At 41.2% G+C, this 23,676-nt stretch overlaps 1 protein-coding gene across 1 annotated transcript; it reads left to right on the plus strand.

Moving 5' to 3' along the window:
• The first annotated feature begins 156 nt into the window (after window positions 1–156).
• gk5 (glycerol kinase 5) lies at window positions 157–21,875 on the plus strand. The gene is made up of 16 exons (XM_072362999.1): window positions 157–601; window positions 746–839; window positions 1,252–1,327; window positions 1,460–1,553; window positions 7,968–7,991; window positions 8,709–8,829; window positions 9,142–9,203; window positions 9,401–9,474; window positions 11,021–11,081; window positions 13,054–13,180; window positions 13,261–13,365; window positions 14,289–14,383; window positions 14,730–14,833; window positions 14,932–14,991; window positions 15,149–15,282; window positions 21,212–21,875. The coding sequence occupies exons 1-16, from the start codon at window positions 476–478 to the stop codon at window positions 21,379–21,381; spliced, it is 1,527 nt and encodes a 508-aa protein (XP_072219100.1). The 5' UTR covers window positions 157–475; the 3' UTR covers window positions 21,382–21,875.
• The last annotated feature ends 1,801 nt before the right edge of the window (window positions 21,876–23,676 follow it).

Genomic DNA, 23,676 nt, shown 5'->3' on the forward strand with positions numbered 1-23,676 from the left:
TTTAATCATAGTTGTCTATTGGGAATCTTACTATCAACCGATTCAATTATATTTACTGACAGCTAGTCATGTAATCCTAGCTTAAAACTTAACACAGAGTTGGTGAACTCCCATTCCAGATTTGTATTTCAAGCGCACACCAGTTTGGAGTATATAGACATTGTCTTTAAGTGTATTTGGCTCTATCAGTTTGTCACACAGAATTACTGTGGTAATCGCTGTGCCGTTCACTCAGTGAGCATTTGTTTACTACAAACTGTATCAATATGTTTTCCCGAACAGGTTAAACTGGAACTGGGCGTCTAAGAAACCGTAGTTCAAGGGTCGAGTTACAGCCTCGGCGCGACAGTTCACATTTATCATTTAGTTCGCTATCAAGTCACACTATCCTTACAGGCTTTAAGCTAGACCTGTACGAGCTCACCATGGAGGACATGTGATAGATGTACGAAATAAAAGAACATCTTTATAAATCATGGGCAGTCGGAGGAACGGTTTTAAAAAGGAAAGTTTTATTCTCTCGGTGGATGTTGGAACAACGTCAATCAGATGTCATGTGTATGACAAGGAGGCAAAGATCAGAGGATCATGCACAAACAAGGTATTCACTGCTCTCTTAAACTGTGTCTATTATCTCATCTACAGAAATCTTTGAATACACACACATGCACGCAAACACAAACCTGGTTCTTTCCAGCATATAAAGATAGTTTTCTATTGTTTTTCTCTTAATCCTTCCTGTCAGATTTTCCTCATGTATCCAGAGGTGGGACATGTGGAAATGGACCCAGATGTACTGTGGAAAGGCTTTATTGCTGTGGTCAAGGGAGCTGTGAGAGGTACAGCTGCTCAACATTCTGTTAACACATCCACCTGCAACTGTACCAAGCGATTAGACTGGATGGAATTCATGTTATATGGGAAATAAGTACTCTATTTAACAAATGCATATCGTGAAAGAATGTTGACACTACAGTAGACGTTAATGTCTAAAGTTATGGTTTTGTTTTGAAAGAGAGCAAAGAACACAAAAGAATCATAATAATATAATAGGTAGCAGGTTGTATCTGGTGCAGTTGTTTTGTTGCATTACAGTTACTAAATGTGAAGATTTGTTCACAATACATTAGAAAACCGTTTGTGGCATTTCTAACATGCAAATTAGAGCAGTTTGGGTTTACAATGCCTCCCTGATTTTATTTCTAAATATCTTTATGAGTCTAAGCTTGTGTTATTGTACTCATGACATAGATGCAGGAGTACAAATGTCCCAGATAGAGGCTCTTGGCATCTCCACTCAACGAGCAACCTTCACAACTTGGGACAGGTAGATATATATTTATTAAAAATACTAGTTTTATCAAAAAGTCTCTATGTGGCCAAACACCTGTTTTAGCTCAGTAGACATATTATTCCATCCATGTTGATTCTCTGGTTTATTTTATTTCCACTTTGGCAGGAAAACTGGAGTTCCTTTCCATAACTTCATCACCTGGCAGGATCAACGGGCTACAGACCTGGTGAAGTCCTGGAACAGATCCTGTACCATGAAAGTGAGTCAGAGATGCAAAATCTGTACCTTTTTGAGTACCTTTACAAATCATGATTTAATTTTGGGAGTGAAAAGGCAAGAAATCAAATTAGAACTCATCTGTTACTAGATGTTTAAAGAGTAATATGTTCAGATATCATATATGTAACACACTGTGTCAGAGTTATAATAGAAAGAGGAAAGGGTGGGTTTATAAATTTTATTGCAATGAATTTCACAAATCAGTTTTCAACTCAGCATAAACAGAGCTTGACTGTCAGCTCAGCTGTATTGTGAGCAGGTACTGCAAACAGTACTGAGAAGTACTGGAGTTCAAATCACTCCTGCTTTTATATGCTTAGAATCTAATGGGCCAAAGCACTCTGCAGATGCTTGTGACGAACCGAGTACAGTTGTTTGTTTGTTAGATTACTTCAAGTGGCTCTTCCTGTTTTATATTCTGCCAAGGGAAAAAAAAAGTCTTGTTTTGGTCAGTGTTGCTTTTGACAACCATCTTAGATTTAGTCTTAGTCTTTTGGACTAAAATGCTTATTAGTTTTAGTCAAATTTTAGTCACTTCTATATGTGATAGTTTTAGTCCAGTTTTAGTCGACGAAAACTCAAAAAGGTCTTAGTCAACGAAAACTCAAAATAGGTTTGTCTAGTTTTAATCTAAAAAAAGAACTTATCTTAAAGAACAATAGTCTTTTAACAAATTAATTTAGGTCACTAAGTATTGGAGATTGCTGTTGGGCAGTGTCACACATAAGTTGTGACAATAGCAGATCTATAAGTTCAACACATTGCAAAACATTGTGAGCTTGCAGATCGGCTATTTTCACCAGTAATTACAATAATAAAGGAATGGTTTTAGACATAAGGTTTCCACCCAACGGCAAATACTTTCTGATCTAAGGATTGTTCATTACACACAGATAAAGTGGTAACAGTGGAATCAAGCCAAAAGCAAAAATATTCTACTTTGGCAATTGTGGCTTTATTTCAATGTACAATGTCAAAGTCAAAGTACAATGAACATACACATGCCCCAAATATGAGTGACTGATGAGGATGAGGAACACATATGCTCAATTTGGTCTTGTCTGCCAGATGCACATTTTGTGTAAAAACAAACATCATATAACCCCACTCTATCTTTAACTTGTTATAAAACAAAGTAATATAATAAACTAGAAAATTTCTGAAGAAATTTTGATGGGTGCCAAGCTACCGCCCGCTGAGACAGAGGCTGTCGTGCTATATTGTATTAGGAGCACACATAATACAGGCTGGCATAAAGCTGTTATAGTAGGGCAGCCATCTTGGCTCTGCCCTTATAAGCAGTCTCAGCTGTGTGAGCAGTTGCCATGGGAGCTTGTGTAAGAAAGACAGCCAAGACATGCTGCTAAAGTAACACACACATAAGCTAATGAATTCTGCCCGCCGCTGCAGCACAGCTCATTCACTCCGGTAAGGACGTCCATCATACTCAAAGTTGTCATCCACATCGTCAAAATCTGATAAATATCCTGCCATGTTGCACAAAACTATCAGTAGCAAACTTCGTGCGAAGTTAGCCGACTGTCACAGAGCACAGAGTAAATAAGCTGTGCTGCAGCAGCGCACATCTATGACATCATCGCAGGAGACGAGTGTGTAGAAAGCCCTCTATAAGCCCCCCGATAGTTACCCATAACAACAACATTGCAACTATGAGTTAACAGTGCAATAGTACGCGTTCATCATAATTCGTCTTAAAATATTGGTGAAATAAAGACAGATAATGCCTTATTGAGAGGCTGCATCGTCCAAGCCCCGTTCACTCCGTTATATGGATCTTGAGGAATCTAAATATCTTCCGAAGGACGCCAACTTTCACCAAACTGTTCTCGCTGAGTAGATAAATGTATTTCATGCCAGAAATAAGGTCTAGGTTTAAAAATACTGGAGTTCCCCTTTAAAATACACCCATATGTCATCTCTACGTTTGGACCACCAAGCCCCTGTGTTGAAACTGCCACCATCATGGTCCAGTGTCTGTGATGAGTTACAACAGTGTGACGTATTGAGCACATTGTGTGCTGCATGCCAGGTGGTTGGGCGTGACCAAGCAAGGAAAGGATGCAGCAGCAGATACTATTTAGGTTTTAATTGACAGATTAAGCCTAGTTTATGCTTCAGATACACCGTCGGCGCGGACCCCTACGTAGCCTGACACGTACCTCCAAAAAATCCTGACTACTCTCGCGACCCGGCGCAGGGATTTTTACAATAAGTAGTTCTTATTTAATAATCTCCAAGTCAGAGAAATAAACAGGCTACGAAAAATTCTAACACACTTCTCTCAATAACTATGGAGAGAGAAGAGTGGCTATGAAATTTATCAAAATAATAATCTCTCTAGGAGGAAAACAAAAAGAGAACTTTAACAATAAATAAAGACGCTCTCTTAATTAAAGAGAAACCAAAATCACTCCTTACAGAGGAAACCAAAATACTATGAAACTTGACAAGGCTAAACTATAACTATGACTCAAAACTTACAAAATGAAAACCACTCTGTTGGAGGGAAAAAATGCTGCTCGCTATGGCTTGGATCAAGGCTTGAGTTTGCTATGATCGTACGCACACAAGGTTTGTAACGAAACACACTGGCACAGGACAGAGGGAGACGTGGACTATAAATACACATGGAGGGAAATGGGGAACAGGTGGAAACACTTGGGGATCAGGGAAGACAATCAGACTGGTGACACAAGAGGAAGGGCAAGTGTCCTGAAACGAGAAAGGAGAATTAATCCTTCAAAATAAAACGGGAAATGACAAGACATTACCAACTAAAAATCAAAAGACCTCACCATGGTGTGACAGAACACCCCACCCCCGCCACCCCGTTCTAGGACCGACTCCCGATGGTCCAGGCAGCTCGGGATGTTCCCTGTAAAAGTCCTGAATGAGGGAGGGGTCAGCGATGTGGCTCTGTAGGACCCATTGTCTCTCCTCGGGCCCGTATCCCTCCCAGTCCACTAGAAATTGTTTACCCCGACCTCTGTTGCTAACAGTCTCTTGACCTTGTAGAGGAGACCTCCGTCTGTGGCCTCCAGAGGCGGTGGGGGCTTGGTGGGTGGAACCATGGGACTTTCTTTGGTGGGCTTGACCTGTGACATGGAAGGTGTGATGTACATGGAGGGACCTGGGTAGACGTAGATGAATGGTGGCAGGACTGGTGATCTTGGAGATGGGAAATGGACCGACAAACTGCATTTAAAGGGAGACAGACCTTTGGCAGAGGTAGGCAGCGAGTTGTGGGCAAATTCCACCCAGACCAGGTGGGTGCTCCACGAAGACGAATTCTGGGACACCAGGCATCGGAGGCTGGTTTCCAGTTGCTGATTCAGGTGTTTGGTCTGGCCGTTGGCTTCTGTTCCAGACGTCAGACTTGCTGTGGCACCAATGAGCCAACAAAACTCCTTCCAGAACCGGGAGATGAACTGGGGCCCCCGGTCTGATACGATGTCCCTGGGAAAACCATGGATTCTCAAAACATGTTGCATCATGATCTCTGCAGTCTCTATGGCTGAGGGCAACTTGGACAAGGCAATGAAGAATGCCATTTTAGAAAAACGATCCACCACGGTCAGAACCATGGTGTTACCTTTGGAGACCTGGAGCCCAGTGGCTAAGTGCATTGAGATGTCCAACCATGGTCTGGAGGGAATGGGTAGAGGATGCAGAAGGCTCATGCATGACCTGGAGTTCCGAGCACAGACCGAACATGCCTCAATGTACTCCTGGACCCCCAATTCCATTGTTGGCCACCAGAACCATTGAGAAATGACAAACATGGATCTCCAGATCCCGGATGGCAGATAAGCAGCGAGGTGTGGGCCCAATGAATCACCTGTGGGCGCAAAACCGGGACAAACAAATTATTCTCTGGGCAACCCCTAGGTGGTGGCGCCCCACCATTCGCCTGCTTGCCTGATGTTGTATCTGCCAGGCAACCGCTCCAACCACACAGTTAAGCAGAAGAATGGGTTCAGGTTCCTTGGCAACAGGCTCAGGGTCGTAGAGACGAGACAGGGCGTCTGGTTTGACATTTCGCAACCCCGGCCTGTAAGACAGCATGAGGCAAAATTGATTAAAAAACAAAGCCCACCTGGTCTGGCGAGAATTTAGTCTCTTAGCATGCCTGATATACTCAAGGTTCCTGTGGTCTGTCCAAACAATACATGGATGCAGGGCTCCCTCCAACCAATGTCTCCATTCTTCCAGGACGACTTTCACTGCCAGAAGTTCCCAGTTGCCGACATCATAATTCCTTTCTGCAGAGCTGAGATGCCGGGACAGAAAGGTGCAGGGATGCATCTTGCCACCCTCAGATCTTTGAGAAAGAACCGCCCCGATCCCATCATTGGATGCATCCACCTCCACCACAAATTGTCGCTGAGGATCTTGAAGAGCCAGTATGGGCGCAGAGGTGAAGTGGCGCTTGAGGTCTTGGAATGCTGTTTCCGACTCCGGAGACTAGTTGAAACGGACATGAGGACATGTTAGTGCATGAAGAGGAGCTGCTATGGTGCTAAAGCCCCGATAAATCACCTGTAAAAGTTAGCAAACCCCAAGAATTGCTGCACTTTTTTGCGACTATCTGGCGTTGGCCACAGCGCTAACTTTAGCCAGATCCATCTGAAACCTTCTAGGGGCTACGATAAAGCCCAGAAAGGAGATGGTGTTGGCATAAAACTCACTTTTTTTCTGCCTTTACATACAGATGGTTGTCAAAAGTCTCTGCAGGACTAAGCTAACATGGCGTTTGTGTATTTCAAGGTCAGGTGCGTAAATCAAAAATATCATCAAGGTAAACATAAATAATTTATCATAGCTTGGAATACAGCAGTAGCATTTGTTAGTCCAAATGGCATGACCAAGTACTCGTAATGACCGCTAGGGGTGTTAAACCCAGTCTTCCACTCATCCCCTTCTCTGATTCAGATGATAGGCATTACGTAAGTCCAACTTGGTAAACACCTTGGCCTGCTGAAGCTGGTCAAAAACAGAGGACATGAGTGGAAGAGGATAACGATTCTTAATTGTGATCTCATTAAGTGGACTATAGTCTATGCATGGTCTCAGAGAACCATCCTTTTTATTAACAAAGAAGAAACCAGCTCCCTCAGGTGACGAGGACAGACGAATTAGTCCCGCCTTCAGTGAAGACTCGATGTATTCCTTCATGGCTTGGCGTTCAGGTTCTGACACCAAGTACAACCGCCCCTTGGGAATGGTGGAGCCCAGAATGAGGTCGATTGCGCAGTCATGTCGATGGCGCAGTCATATCGACGATGCGGAGGAAGGGATGTGGCTTTTACTCCATTAAAGACCTCCTTGAGGTGATGGTAACAGGAGGGAACAGAAGTCAGATCCGGGTACTGGGACTCTGTGACTGGGTGAGCAGAAACAGTGTTAAATATTGAGGCAGTGGAATTGAGTGATTTCTACTTTAGACATCTTCCTTTACAGTTTCTACCCCAACAAATAATCTTGCCCGTTGACCAGTCTACACGAGGATTATGTTTAACAAGCCATGGATGTCCCAGTACTAATGTGCGTGTGGCCGAGTGATACAGAAAAAAGTTAATCAGTTCAGAGTGGTTATTGATGGTTAGCACTGCAGATTCTGTGGTGTGTGTGATCGTGATCAGTTCATCACCATTTAAGGCACTAGCCTTAATGGGTTGTGCTATAGTCTTTGCTTTGAGCCCCAGTCTCTTGGCTAAACCCCAGTCCATTAAACTCTGATCAGCCCCAGAGTCAATTAAAGCATCCATGGTGATGGCTGTGGTGTTGTGTTTTACCTGAACGGAGGTCAAAACACGAGCAGAAGAGGCTGATGCTAAGGGTTCAGTTACCTAACCGAGTGGACTTGGCCGGACAGACGGCAACTAGATGGCCAGATTCCCCGCAGTAAAAACACCGCCCCTCTTTAGCAAGGTGCTTTCGCTCCTCCTGAGAGAGCCGAGTGCCGCCCGCCTGCATGGGTTCCTCTCCTCCAACGTGGGGGCAAGATTGGCTTCGATCAAGCGACAACTGTTCCGGAGCCGTCCAGGAGGCGGCGGGATTGTGTTGGAGGTGCCTTGTCATCTGCGGGCGTCCTCCCTGGAGAGCCTTGACCTCCTTGAGACAGTTATCCGTCCGGATAGCCAGGGCGATGAGGGCGTCAAGGTACGGTGGAAGATCCAGGGGCAGCAATCACTCTTGGATGGAAGTCGCCAAACCCTTCTGGAAAATATCGTAGGGTGCCGTGGAGTCTGACAACATCTGAGACGGGCCTATGTCAGCCAGCTGAGAATATCACTCAGGTTCTAGATAAAATACTTGAACTTCAAACTCTTTCATGTTGTATTTTTCATACTATGTTTTTCAACTATCTCAGGCAATCCATGGTGTGATGAAGGTGGTGAAAGTCAAATATTTGTCAAAGTTGAGTTGACAATCAGATACTGTGGACAAGTATTTGTAAATACAAGTACAAATTTGTTTCCATGTATTATGCAGCTTCCATGTATTATGCGTGGGGGGGGGGGGGGGGGGGGGGTGCTGGAGTCTATCCCAGTTGCCATTGGGTATAAGGCATACACACTGGACAGGTCGCCAGTTCAACACAGGGCCACATTACAAAACCTAGAAGTAAAATGAAAAAGCTAATTTGGTCATTTAAAATTGGAGGCCAGTTGCACAGTTGAAATGTGGGGCTACGTTTAGTTAAAACCTAAAGTAAAATATGCAATGTCATGTTTACTTCATGAATGTTGCCTTAAAGATTTTACAGTTAACCCAAGAAATGATCAATATTGTTGATCAATGTTACATTCTCTGCTAATGGGTTAGTTCTCAGTTGTATTTTAGTGTTGCCTTCTGCACCACTTTTTCCATCTTCAGAAGACTTGCAGTATACCTTTATTTATATATATATATATATATATATATAATGTATTGTTTTATTTAACTTAATGTATATTTAGTAATTATAAAGAGTTCAATTAAATTAATTAATTAAAAATTAATTAATTAAAAATTCACACTTATATGCGATTCTGTTAATTTTCAAAGCAAACTTCTTGTGCAACAAACAATCTCAAGGGTCATTACATAACAACATAATCTGTATTATACGATGGTCCTCCCCCCTCACGTTTATCATGTTTCTATCTTTCTCCAGATTTGTCAAGCTATCGATGAGGGAAACTGCTGCTTTGGGACAATAGACACCTGGCTCCTTTTCAAACTCACGAAAGGTGGGTGGCATTGTTTATGCTGAGCCACCTCCATCTGAGCACAGTGTCCGTTGGAAATAGTGCAGTAATGTATCATTTTGTACAATGAATTGCATCTCACAGAGTGTCGAACAGGATATTAAGACCCAGACAGAGTGTTTTTGTCTCTCCAATCCCCTTGCATGACTGAACAGCTAAAATTTCTAAGGAATGTTTCACCTCACCCACATGTGAGAGGTCAAAGTTGAAAAAAATGAGCTGGACCTCATGCAAACGTTTTTTATTACCTGGAAGAAAATAATTTGCTGGTTTGTGTTCCCACCTCTGTTTCAGGTCACGTCCATGCAACAGATTGCTCTAATGCAAGTTCAACTGGAATTTTTGATTCCTATCAGGTCTGGTGAATATCAGTTACACACATTTTATTCTGGGTTTGTTGTTAGGGTCTTTATTTATGTGTGTGTGTGTGTGTGTGTGTGTGTGTGTGTGGGTGGGTGGACGGGCGGATAGTGTGTGTGGGTGGGCGGGCGGGGGGGTGTGTGTGTGTGTGTAGTTTTTTATTTTATTCTTTGTCATGTGACTTATTTCACAGATGTGTTGGAGTGGGTTTCTCTGCTCTCTTGTGTCTTTGCCTCTCTCTATTTTCCCGAAAGTCGAAAGCACAGGGTGAGTCAAAAATTTGCTGGGAATGATAAGTAACATTTTAATGGTTTTCTTATCCAGAAAAAAGTATTTTAAGGATATCGCGCACTGCAGAGGCATCCTCCAAGGCCTATTCTCTATGATATGCACCTGAATTCAAGTATGGAGGTTATGTCATTTAGATTAACATAACTCAGCCATGTGACCTTTCATGATAAATGACCATTAACTATTTTCTAATCTGATTTTCAATGGATCAAGTCATTAATGAGAAATTACCCTGCTGTGGTGTACGAACACTTTTGAAAATCAAAAATACATCTAAATACTTTTATGAGGCTGAGTCTGTCCCAAATGTTTGGGGGACAAAAAATGTGTCCGAAGATATTTTAGACCTTTTCATAAATTACAATATGGCAGAAATAGATTTCATTGAGTGTGTTTAACTTGGCTTGATACAAGGAATCAGCCATGTTGAAACTTGCCTGTGACACTGAAGTGATAAGAGTCCAGACATTAGAGATAGATGGGTTATTTGTTTGCCCATCTTTCATCTCTGTATGAGCTTTTTTCTAAACAAACCTTGTAGTGTTTAGCATATAGATAAAAAAATCACACTGAGTATAAAACCTCTTTTAATCATTAATTACATTATACTAATTTAGCAAACCATTTTATCCAAAGCAACAAACAAAAGAGGAACACATTTCGGGGCAGTGTGGGATGTTTTTTTTGTTATCTTACCCAACAATAATTCAACATTTGGGTTGGGGAAGTTGGAGACCGAACCAATGACCCTCCCTTTAAAAAACGGCCACTCTGCCCCCTTAGTTACAGTCGGCTATTTATTATCAAATGACTGAAGTTATCGTAGCACTCTAAGTTAACAGTTATCAACATGCTGGCCTTGATCCACTCAAGGTGTCTTGAGATGAATACTCAAGCATTAAATGAGGAGGAAAAGACATTACAGTGAGAAATTAAAAAATAATTTTGCTTTCCTTTTGGTTGGAAATCACAGTTTAAGTCAATGCAAAATGATTAGTTCACGTGGGTGATTGCTGCCTGAGCCCCATCGGATTGAATCTGCAGTGATGGCAAAAACAACTTTGTTGACTCCATGCCACTTCACAATCTCATCAAACTGTCCCCTGATTTAATTTCCTAATTCGTACCATCTTACTGTGGGGCCGTCATTCTAAACTGTCACTTATATATGAGGTGTGACCCAGCTGTATCTTTTGTTCGTTGTTCTGTTTATAACCCATCGCTGTGTTTTATTATTCTGTCTGATGAGCAATTAAGTGTGTTGATTAAAGTGTAACCATTAACTTGAAATTCTGAGTGAAATTTACAGTGACTTTATCAAAACCTTTCAATCATTTCAACACTGAATAGGTGACATTTCTAAGGAAAGCTTTACTGTGAACTAAATGGCACATCATTTCAGCATAGATGTCATGATGTTGTTGATCTAAGTCCTGTTCCTGCAGTTTGCCTTCAGACCACAATGCTGATGAAGAGTGTGAGATAATGCATCTTATCTGGTTTCTCTTTCATGGTGCATCAGACATTACTTCGGCTCCACTGACCCATCAATCTTCGGAGTGTCCATTCCCATAATGTCAGTGGTGAGTCAGCATCTTGGCTTCATACATTCTATTATCTCCCAGCATGTCTCTATGTTTTATAATATATTAAGGTTGTTTCAGAGTTGTTTAGCCAGTCAGCTGCAGTTAATTTGTCACTCATTATAAGAATCTTGAAAAAAAATGAATGGTATAAAATTGGTATAAAAAGCACTCATTACTTATTGCTTAGCTCTTACTATCCCTTCTCATCCTTATAAACACTTATCCTTATAAGAAAGGATAAGTGTTTGACATTTTAAAGGAAAATTACACAATATTTTTCTTTTCATCTGCTGTATCAGGGGTTAAATTGTTGATAGGCCCAAAAATCAAGGTAATCTAGCCTATTTTGAGGAAAAGTGCCTTTACTGGCAACTAGTAAATAGCTCTGGTGTAATGTAGAAAGGCGATTAAGTTAGCTTGTATTAGCAACTGACAACCTTGAAATATTACTATATGTGTTGTGATAACATTACAAATAGAATATCTGTAGAGATTTACCATTTTTACGGTCACTTTCTGTGGGTTTGTCGTTTACACAGGTGAGCATGTGTAAAGTTTATCAAATGAAAAGTCTTATTTAATCTGATAAGACCTGACCAATGATCATAGCCCCAGACACGGACAAACCACCAGCATTAATCTGGTTTCACATGCTATGGCTGAATATTTTCAACTATTTGAATGAAGAGTTTGAATCCAGGTTCGATCCCCACCTGGGGCCTTTCTGTGTGGAGTTTGCATGTTCTCCCCGTGTATGCGTGGGTTCTCTCCGGGTACTGGTATGACTCTAAAATTGTCCTTAGGTATGAGTGTGAGCGTGTGTGGTTGTTTGTTTCGTTTGTCTCTGTGTAGCCCTGTAATGGACTGGCAACCTGTCCAGGGTGCACCCCACCTCTTGCCCGATGACCGCTGGGATAGGCTCCAGCCCCCCCGTGACCCGACCGACGGATTAAGCGGGTATAGAAAATGGATGGATAGATGGAGTTTGAATCCCTGTTTAGTTGAGCCACAGAATACATAACAAAAAACATAAGAACACATACAAGAACTTTCTGAAATTATTGAGAAAAAAAAGTAGACAAAGAGAAGTGAAGTTGAGCAATGTTTTTCTGAGGGAAAAGGTCCTCTGGTCATTATCTTTCCCTATATAACTCAAAATAAGCTTTTGCAACCCACAGGAAGCATTTCGTTGTTTGCACTGTTGGAGGCTGTCTCTCCTCTTTTCTGTGTACACACAGCAGGAACTACAATCAGTTTAGTTATTGGAGCTCCTTTTATAGGGTCTTTTTTTAGCTCCCAACACGACAAACCTGTACAGTGTATTAGTCCAGGTGAAGGTCTTTAAATTTGAAACCAAAAAAAAAACAGAAGTAGATAATTGGCCATATATGCAAGAACTCTTAATGTTAGCCTCTAAACACCTAAACAAAACACACAGAAATATAATGTTCACTGCAAACACAAAGAGCATTCTACAGACTGGTGTGTTCTTTGGTAGCACAACTAGCCCGAATTTCAGCATGTACCAGTAATGGTTGTCTGTGAAAACTGCCTGAAATGTGGCTTGACATTTTGTTGCCAAAATTTGGAAAATCAAAAACCTGAACCACTGTTTGTTTTTATAAAGCAGCATTTTTTAACACCCAGTCCTCCCAGAGCAGCTGTCTCTGCTGACTGTTATCTGTTACTCATCAGAAGTCAACACATCAGTGAAAACCTGAGTAGAGATTTTTCCCATGTTTTCAGACACTTGTATTAACAATGTGACTATGAATGTTGTCAGGTTGGTTCTGTGGATGCTTTTCATCCAAATTCACTGGATGAAAAAAAATCACTAATTCTTTCACTTAGAGTACTTGAAATCTTCCAAAAACAGACCAACAGGAAAGGTGACAATTTCCACTAAATACAGCGTTTTTGACTTATTAAAGACTTGTAGACCTGCTGCCACTAATATTTTCTTCTGTAGATGGCGGACCAGCAGGCAGCCATGTTTGGAGAGTGCTGCTTTGATGTTGGTGATGTAAAGATCACCATGGGAACAGGCACCTTCATGGACATCAACACTGGGAGCAAACCACATACATCTGTAGCAGGTACGGAACAGCACACACGTTTAGATGTACTCCCATTTGCCCATACAGTCTTATTCAAACCTCTCGGCTCCTCACCGCAGGTCTGTATCCTCTTGTTGGATGGAAGATTGGATCAGAGTTGATGTACCTGGCGGAGGGAAATGCATCAGACACAGGCACCGCCATCAAATGGGCGCAGGAGCTGGGTGAGCAGTAGGGATGTCCCGATCCAGATTTTTTTGCCTCCTGATACAATCTAATTTTTTAAAATAATTAGCCTTGCCGATACTGACCAATAGCGATACAGAAAAACAGCGCAGAATTATGGTAACAAACGGTAAGTTTCATTGTGTGGAAAAGACTGGGATCATTCTTTTGTGCAAGGCAACATCAGAGTTGACCTAAACATTTCTTTCCTATTTTTAAAAAAAAAAACAAATAAACAGATTTAAATAGACTGAATTACTTATTTATTTAATAATTGTGCAAACAATCTTAACCATAAAAATATAACAAGTGTAACTGGTTCAGTCAGTGCAATTAGGGATTCAAAATCCAATGTAAAACAAAATCTTAAATAATAAAGGAGCTGAAATTTAGAAAAAAAAACAATAGCTTCACTAGCTTGGTTGGTAGACTTTCAAAATAAATAGCAATCAGCTCTTTTTATAGTTTAGTGCAAATGGGAATTAAGCATCCATTATAAAAGCATCTGAACAAAACAATAGCTTCTCTAGCTTGGTAAAAACTAAAAAAAAAATTTAAAAAAATCAGAGGTAGTCCCAAGTTTTTTTTTCACCACTAGAGGGGGCAGAATGAATGCCAATGCTGGACAGGATGAAGAGAGTTCTTTTTTTTTTAAAAAAATGGGCGATATAGATCGGCCCATTATAACCGATACCCGATCTCGAATTTTCTTCGATATCGGTACCGATATCTGATCCAAATATCGTATCGGTGCATCTCTAGTGAGCAGTGAGGTGTCACTATGCAGGAGCTGCGACTGGACTTTTGATAATTGCAGAAGTACAATGCTGGAATGGTGCAAGGCTATTCATGACACGGTCTTCTTTGCATAGTGACTTACAAAGTCACAGGTTGTGTGTGACGCCTCTTTGTGTTGTTGCAGAGCTCTTTTCTGACATCCGAGAGACCAGCGCTATGGCTTACAGTGTCAGCGACTCAGACGGAGTGTGCTTCGTCCCTTCCTTCAGTGGCCTGCAGGTAAATACGGTGCATGATTCTAAAAACATGTAAGAACACACATGATTCAGGTAAATACTATGTAGTAGTTACCATTTAGTTTGACTGTCTGTAACATAGTTGTCTCTTTTTTCTTCTTTCTTCTTTCCTTTGCAAATGGGCTCTTGTAAGTGTTTTCTCAATTATCAATTTTCCTGTGATCGTATAAAGTACTGTGCACAGTAACCAAGCAGCTGTCTGCAGACAGTGTGGCCGCAGTCATGCCGATCTGAGTGACTTTGACTTTGTTGCAAAAAGACCTTAAGAATGTTTCTTAAACTTTCTAACCTTTTTATTATATTTTGACATTTGATGCACTTCATTAAAGGCTCCGCTGAATGATCCTAAAGCATGTGCTTCCTTCATGGGCCTCAAACCTTCGACCACCAAAAGCCATCTGGTCCGCTCCATTCTTGAGTCTGTCGCCTTCAGGTAAATCACTTTGCAAACACAGTTTCTGTTTCAAGATCTTCACATTTTATTCTACCCTAACGGATAGTCTCTCCTTTAATTCATATTTATCTTTTCAGAAACAAGCAGCTATACGAGACAATGCTAAGAGAGACTTGCATTCCCATCACAAAGATCAGGTACATCTTTTCTTTTTTTTATCCACTTTATTAGTTAAAAATGTCTGATTACAGTCAGTTTTCTGTTGAGTATACATATAAATGTCTGTTTCTCTGAAACCGTTACAAAAAAGCGACTTGGAAGTTTCACTGAGCACTTTCTTTCTCCCCATCTCAGGGTGGATGGCGGTGTTTCCTCCAATGACTTTGTCATGCAGCTGACCGCAGATCTGTTTGGTAGAAAAGTAGTCAGACCCCAACACCAGGAGATGTCTTGCCTGGGGGCCGCTTTTGTTGCTGGGCTTGGAGTGGGTATGCAGTCACTCTAATGATATACACACATACATTTTCCAAGTGCTGTGCTTATTGTCTATGAAATGCTTTTTTGAGAAGTAGATCTGATGTCTTTGAGCGTTGAGGTTACGGAAGTAAACGTGCAGCTGTGTCGGGTATTCAATTCAATTCAATTCAATTTTATTTATATAGCGCCAGATTACAACAATTGTCATCTCAAGGCACTTAAGTAATATAGTCCAATTCAAGCCAATTGGAATTCAATTCATTGTAATCATAATCCAATTAATTCATATAGAGCCAATTCAAAAAATTAATATCCTAGCTAAGGAAACCAACAGATTGCACCGAAACTTGTCTTCAGTCCAATCTCCCGTCCTGAGCGTGCCTGTGGCGACTGTGGAAAGGAACGACTCCCTTTTAACAGGAAGAAACCTCTGGCAGAACCAGACTCAGGAAGGGTGGCCATCCGCCTCGACCAGCTGGGGTTTGAGAAGACAGAAAAGAGGGAAAAGAGGGGGGAAAAACACCATAACGCCATTCAAAGGATATCTGTTGGAACAGGGAAACATAGGTTAATAATCACAATAATGTCACATGTACATAAAATCAATTGTGAAATTAAACAGGGGAAAAAGAGAGCAAAGTGAGGAAAGGTGTGACAGATGAGGTCCCCCAGCAGTCTAAGCCTATAGCAGCTTAACTATGGGATGTTTCAGGATTACCTGAGCCATCCCTAACTATAAGCTTTATCGAAAAGAAAAGTTTTAAGCCTAATCTTAAAAGTGGAAAGGGTCTCTGCTTCCCGGACATTTACTGGCAGCTTATTCCACAAGAGAGGGGCCTGATAACTGAAGGCTCTACCTCCCATTCTACTTTTAGAAACTCTGGGAACAACAAGTAAACCTGCAGTTTGGGAGCGAAGTGCTCTGTTAGGAAAATATCTTACAATGAGATCTTTAAGATATGATGGAGCTCGGTCATTAAGAGCTTTATATGTGAGAAGAAGAATCTTAAATTCTATTCTGAATTTAACAGGGAGCCAATGAAGAGAAGCTAAAACTGGAGAAACATGATCTCTCCTGTTAGTTCTCATCAGAACTCTGGCTGCAGCATTTTGGATCAGCTGGAGGCTTTTCAGAGAATATGTGGGACAGCCCAATAATAAGGAATTACAGTAGTCCAATCTTGAAGTAACAAATGCATGAACTAGTTTCTCTGCATCACCCTGAGACAGGATGTTCCTGATTTTAACAATATTACGAAGGTGAAAGAAGGCAGTCCTAGATACCAGTTTTATATGTACGTCAAATGATAAATTCTGGTCAAAAATAACTCCAAGGTTCCTCACTGTAGAACTAGAAGCCAAGGAAATACCATCTAGAGTAACTATATAACTAGAAAATTTCTCCCTGAAGCGCTCAGGTCCAAAGAGAACAACTTCAGTTTTGTCTGAATTTAAAAGCAGACAGTTCTGAGTCATCCAGGTCTTTATGTCTTTAAGACAGGCTTGTAGTCTGACCAACCTGTAGGTTTCATCTGGTTTCATAGATAAGTACAGCTGAGTATCATCAGCATAACAATGGAAATTTAGGCCATGCTGTCTAATAATGTTACCTAATGGAAGCATATATAAAGTAAAAAGAATCGGTCCAAGCACAGAACCCTGAGGAACTCCATGACTTACTCCAACGTGTGAGGAAGATTCTTCATTTACAAGAACAAACTGGAATCTATCAGATAAATATGACTTAAACCAGCCTAATGCAGTTCCTTTAATCCCAATAACATGTTCAAGTCTCTGTAACAGAATGCTGTGATCGATCGTATCAAATGCAGCACTGAGATCCAACAGGACAAGCACAGAAACAAGTCCGCTATCAGAAGCTAACAGGAGATCATTGGTAACTTTCACCAGTGCCGTTTCTGTGCTATGATGCACTCTGAATCCTGACTGAAACTCTTCAAACAGATTATTTCTATGTAAATGATCACAAAGTTGAACTGCAACTATTTTTTCAAGAACTTTGGACAAAAAAGGGAGATTGGATATAGGTCGATAATTAGCCAACACTTCTGAATCAAGAGTAGGTTTTTTAAGTAAAGGTTTAATTACAGCAACCTTAAAAGTCTGAGGTACATATCCTATCAACAAAGACCGATTGATCAAATCCAATATGGAAGTGTCAATTAAGGGGAAAACCTCCTTGAACAGTCTGGTTGGGATTGGGTCTAACATACAAGTTGATGGTTTAGAAGAGACTATTGCTGTTGTTAGCTCAGAAAGATCAACTGGACAGAAGCTGTCTAAATACAATTCAGGTTCGAAAGATACTTCTAAAGCTCCTCTACTTGATGATACATCAGTGATAATAATGGGAAGGATTCCATTAATCTTCTCTCTGATAGAAACAATTTTATTGATGAAGAATCTCATGAAATCATCACTGCTGAGAGTTAAAGGAATACATGGCTCAACAGAGCTCGGACTCTTTGTCAGCCTGGCAACAGTGCTGAAAAGAAACCTGGGATTATTCTTATTCTCTTCTATCAATAATGAATAATAAGCAGTTCTAGCTTTACGAAGTGCTTTCTTATACGTTATTAAACTATCTTTCCAGACTAATTGAGACTCTTCTAAATTAGAGGAACGCCACTGTCTCTCCAGCTTTCTTGCAGTCTGCTTTAACACACGCAGCTGTGAATTATACCAAGGAGCCAACCTCTTCTGACTGATTACCTTCCTTTTCAGAGGGGCAACATTGTCCAGTGTTGTACGCATTGAAGCTGTAGTGCTGTCAACAAGAGAGTCAAGTATTACTGGAGTAAAATGTAGGTAGCCGTCCTCTGTCATATCAGCACATGGCAGTGAAGAAAAGGATGATGAAATTAACTCTTTAAATCTGGTTACAGCATTCTCTGACAGACACCTTCTATATGTAGAATTCTTCTCAGAAACCGTGTAGTCAAGTAATGTAAATTCAAAAGTTATTAAAAAATGGTCAGACAAGACAGGATTATGAGGGAACACTGTTAACTGTTCACTCTCAATGCCATAAGTCAGCACAAGGTCAAGGGTATGATTAAGGCAGTGAGTAGGTCTGTGAACACTTTGAGAAAATCCAATAGAGTCTAATATAGAATTAAAGTTAATATTTAGTATATTTTCAACATCTACATGAATATTAAAGTCACCCACTACAATGACTTTATCTGTACTCAGCACTAACTGGGATAAAAACTCTGAGAATTCAGAGAGAAACTCAGAATAAGGGCCAGGTGGACGATACACAACAACAAACACAAGAGGTTTTTGTGATTTCCACTTTGGGTGGGAAAAACTGAGAATCAGAGATTCAAAAGAGCTAAAACTAATCTTGGGTCTAGGACTGATTAGTAACCCTGATCTGAAGATAGCTGCCACTCCTCCTCCTCTGCCTGTGGTTCGAGGAACATGAACATTTAAATAGTCAGAAGGAGTTGATTCATTAATGCTAACATGATCCTCCTGCTGCAGCCAGGTTTCTGTAAGACAAAATATATCAATATGATGATCACAAATCAAATCATTCACTAACAGAGACTTCAAAGGGAGAGATCTAATATTCAGCAAACCACATTTAATAGTTTGATGTTTTTGTTCAGTTAAAGTTTTTGTTTTAAATTTTTTTTGCACAAGAGGATTTACTCCTTTTGTGTTTTTTGATTGAGGGGGGGGCAGCATCAGGTGGGAAGCCGCAGAGAAGTGTGTAAGACTACAACTCTGCATCCTGGTCTCAACCCTGGGATGTCATGTTTTTAAATTCGTCCATATTTCTAGAAATTAGAAGAGCTCCTTCCAAAGTGGGATGGATGCCGTCTCTCCTCATCAGACCAGGTTTTCCCCAGAAAGATTGCCAATTATCTATGTAGCCCACGTTGTTTGCTGGACACCATCTAGACAACCAGCGATTGAATGAGGACATGCGGCTAAACATGTCATCACTGGTCAGATTTGGCAGGGGTCCAGAGAAAACTACGGAGTCCGACATTGTTTTGGCAAAATTACACACCGATGCAACATTAATTTTAGTGACCTCCGATTGGCGTAACCGGGTGTCATTACCGCCGACGTGAATAACTATTTTACCGTATTTACGCTTATCCTTAGCCAGCAGTTTTAAATAGGATTCTATGTCGCCCGCTCTGGCCCCTGGAATGCATTTGACTATGGTCGCTGGTGTCTCTAATGCCACGTTTCTGACTATAGAGCTGCCAATTACCAGGGTTTTGTCCTCAGCGGGTGTGTCGCTGAGTGGAGAAAATCTATTTGAAACGTGGACAGGTTGATGGTGAACCACGGGCTTGACTTTAGGACTATGACTCCTGTTCCTGACAGTCACCCAGCCACTCTTAAGTCCCGGCTGCTCGGGGACGACTAACAGAGCTAGCTACGCTAGGTGGCTCCACACTGACTAAAGGGGCCTGGCTCGCAATCGGGTGGTTTTCAACAGTGCAGAGCCGAGCTTCCAATTCAGATAACCTTGCCTCCAAAACTACAAAAAGACTACATTTGTTACATGTACCATTACCACTAAAGGAGGCAGAGGAGTAACTAAACATCTGACACACGGAGCAGGTGAAAGCAGGAGATAGAGGAAGAGAACTGGTAGCCATGCTAAGCTAGAGAACCAGACACACCGCTAAAAAGTGAAAAATAAAAACTAAAGATCTGTAAGAGTGAGCGTTAGAATATAACAAGTATGGGATAGAGTTAACTATGCAAGATGTGTAAATTATAGGGAGAAATAAGGTGATTATTAGTAGTTCAAGAAGAGCGAGAACTGTCACAGTGCACACACAAAGCAACAGGAAGTGACGCAATACGTCTTACCGCAAAGCAAAGCCGTCAGCCACCAGAAAAACGTGGTCTACACGCAGAGAGTGCAGCAAGAAGTCCAAATCCAAAAGTATGAATTTGAAATGTTGCTCAGCATAAAGTGAATCAGTTGAAGAGGAGATGAGAAGCAGCTTCACTGAGCAATCAGGCTCAGGCTCTTCCTTCTTGTGTTTTTTCCCCATGAATAAACACTACAGCTCATGACAGTTTCCCATTTGAAAATTTTTGATACAACACCCCTTTTTTCCTTTTAGCTGACGCAAAATGAAGAGATGCTGTCTTTTTTTTTTCTTAGGCGATGAAAATTATTGATTTCTATTTAAGTGTACACATTATGTCATTAGATTGTCACAAAGGATTCAGTGCCTAATCAATTCAAACCAAACAATGGATTTGTTCTTATAAGGGAAGACAGGGAAGATCCTGAAAACTGAATAATAAAGTGAACCTGTTTCTGACGACCAAGGATTCTTAGATTGGAGGACAGAAATAGTTTTTCTACTACCGTATTTTTCGGCCTATAAAGCGCACCGGGTTATGAGGCGCATTAAATTAAACAAAACTCAGATAAGTCTCACTTGTGGTACTCCGTGACCGATAGCGCTGAGTTTGAAATCTGCTTCGTAAGCATGTCTCTTAACAGGAGCCATTTCTGGGGCAGCGGGTATAGAAAATGAATGAATGCACACACCTTAATGTTGAAGCACAGACCGTATTACTCCACGAGGCTCGTGACTACGGTGGCCGTAATGCTCAATCCATCAATCAGTGCAGCTTCGTTGCTTACCAAGGTCGTGCTAAAACATTTTGACAGATTTTTGAGCGCCTTGTACCACATAAAATCGGTTCTAGGTCAGAAAGCACAACCAGAATTAAATCATACATTAGGCGCACCGCATTTTAAGGTGCAATGTAGATTTTTGAGAAAATTAAAGGATTTTAAGTGCGACTTATGGTCCGAAAAATACGGTAATTTGAGTTATTAATCAGCTATATACAGCTCAGTACCAAATTCTGAATCTATAGGGCCTTGTACATGTGTCAATCAGTCTTTGACTGTCTCTGCAGGCTTCTGGAAAACCCATGAAGAGTTGAAAAAGCTGCAGAGTACAGATAAGGAGTTCCTGCCCCGAGGAGCAGCTACAGAGGGTGCTGTCAGCCCAAGTCGGGAGTACATCCCTGTCCTCCAGAGCTGGGAGAGAGCCCTGCGGCGCTCTATGAACTGGTACAAGCCCTGACACTGGACGCACAACACAGGGAGATCCTGGAGTTGAAAAAATGGGAACAGAAATAACTTGTGAGAACGTGAAAATAGATGATTCATTTTAAACTTGTGTATAGGACTAAAAGCCATTAGCTATGGTTTTAGATGAACTTGACTGTAATTCTTCATGAATCCTGGTCCACATACTGTAAGACATGCCAATAAGCTTCTGGTGATGGTGACTTGAAATACATTTACCTGTACAGGTCAGATCTGATGCGTCCCTGCATGAATGCCCACATGCTACACTTTGACAAGTTTTTTTCATATTGGAGCTGTTAAAAAGGAGTACGTTTCATTCATTTCGGATCTGAAATATAATATGAATTCTCTTATTGATGGGTGTATTTTTTTTTTTCCCAGCTTAAATAATGTTTTACATCTTTCCACATGAGGGCGCTAATTACTGGCTTTACAGCTTTTTAATTCATCAGCTCACCATAGCAACCATGTGCCAAATGTTAAAAAGGGGACAGGCTGAAATTGTTAATATGAGATTCACACATGATCACTGGTTCAATAAAAAGAAGAAGAGGAAAAGAAGGAAAATCGACACTTCTGTTTTTGTTTTCATTGTTAGTCTATGCTGTGTTCTTCTTTCAGTCATTTATCATAATTTGTTGTTGAATTTTCCCACGGGAAGCGGCCATTTTAATGTCATATGATGACATGTGTCTCTTATTTGACCTGATGAACTCTAATGACATTCCGAAAAACTCTGATTGTTCTGTAATGATGTGTTCCTGCACAAATGACTAAAGAGACAGAAACTGTGAATCTCTTGGCTCGTACCTCTTGCTGGGTGTTGTTCAATTTCTTAATACTTTTCATGATGTTGAAATTACTACTTTACATCAAAATAACACTTGAGGTTGTGGTGTGTGAGGCTTTCTAACACTTGGAACACATTCTGATTTGGAACGGCACAGGTTATCCCAAACTTTTGGGACATAACTTAACGTTTGTGTAATGATTAATTTTCCTGAGAGTATCGGGTATGTTATATGTTGTGAATGAGCTGTTATTAAAAGGTGAACTATTCTGAAGACCATTGGTTGTAGTGATATGGGTGTCTCGTACATACACAGGTGTATACTCGCATACACTATGCATATGCTACATAAGGTGTTCACCTCCACATGGACTAGGGGCTGCTGTCTTGTCCATGGAGAATCATCAGAAACACACTGTCACACGTGTCTGCAGATTGAGCCGCATTGATGTGACCAGCCTCGCTGTGAGGGTTGCTATGGCAGCTCACAAATGAAGGGACTGAGAACAAACGTGGTGTGTATTCCTGCTCATGGTGCTGGTATGGTGAAGGGGGGGCTAATTGAGTGCACTAAAGGGGGCTTTCCTAAACAATGGGAGGATTGTGTGTCTGTTCCCTCAGACAAAGAGCATAGCTGAGTTTAGTATACGTCACATAGCTCCAAACAGTATATCTTTTCTGCGTAACCCCTCACCCATCCAAGCACTTCCTCTGGTGGAGCTGTCCATCTGGACTTCCTCACTTGGACATGAGCAGGTTTTTTTCTTGCCAAAGCTGTTGGCCTGCAGTAGAATGCCTTCACAGGGAGAAATGTGCCGGAGTGTGTGAGACAGACGGGAGTAGTCCATGAATCAGTGCTGGCTGCTCTCACACTCATCAGTAAAATGTGTGTGTGTAAGGATCGTGCCTAGTGCTGCATTTTATGAGCTGTGGAGAGCCCTGCCTTCCAACAAATTCAAACCGACAGCAGGAAGTAAGTGTGGTGCGACCACTACTCCCCCTCCCCCATAGGAGCTGAACGCCGGTCATTATATAACTCCCTCTTCTGTTTTCTCTCTTTCTCAGTGACACACTGGGATTGTTCGCTGGAAGTTAAGCCTTTGGCATCATTTTTCCCATTCCTTATCAATGTTTCGGCCTCTTCTCCTTCTGTTGAGGCATCCAGCTGCTCTCTCTGTCTGTTCACTTTATTCCAGTTGAGCTCCGGTAAAGCGGACCTGTATATGCATAAGATGAAGTGTGTTTACCTTATTCCCCAAACGAAACGTGTATTATCCGTTAACTTTGAAGCATGTTTCAGTGATCCACTCCGCATACACACAGTCTCACAAACACACACCGGCACAGTCTCTAGTTTCAGCACTGCTTGATTGCCATAGCAACAGGGATCTGGCGAGGGCTCCAAAAATCTACGTTACTAGTCGGTTCACAATTAATATCCTCAGTGGCTATAAATATTCTGATGGAGGTTTTTATGATCTTTCAAAAAAAAAAAAA

The sequence above is a fragment of the Leuresthes tenuis genome, unplaced genomic scaffold, assembly GCF_036924035.1.
Source record: "Leuresthes tenuis unplaced genomic scaffold, fLeuTen1.0.hap1 SCAF_14, whole genome shotgun sequence".
Taxonomy (NCBI): domain Eukaryota; kingdom Metazoa; phylum Chordata; class Actinopteri; order Atheriniformes; family Atherinopsidae; genus Leuresthes; species Leuresthes tenuis.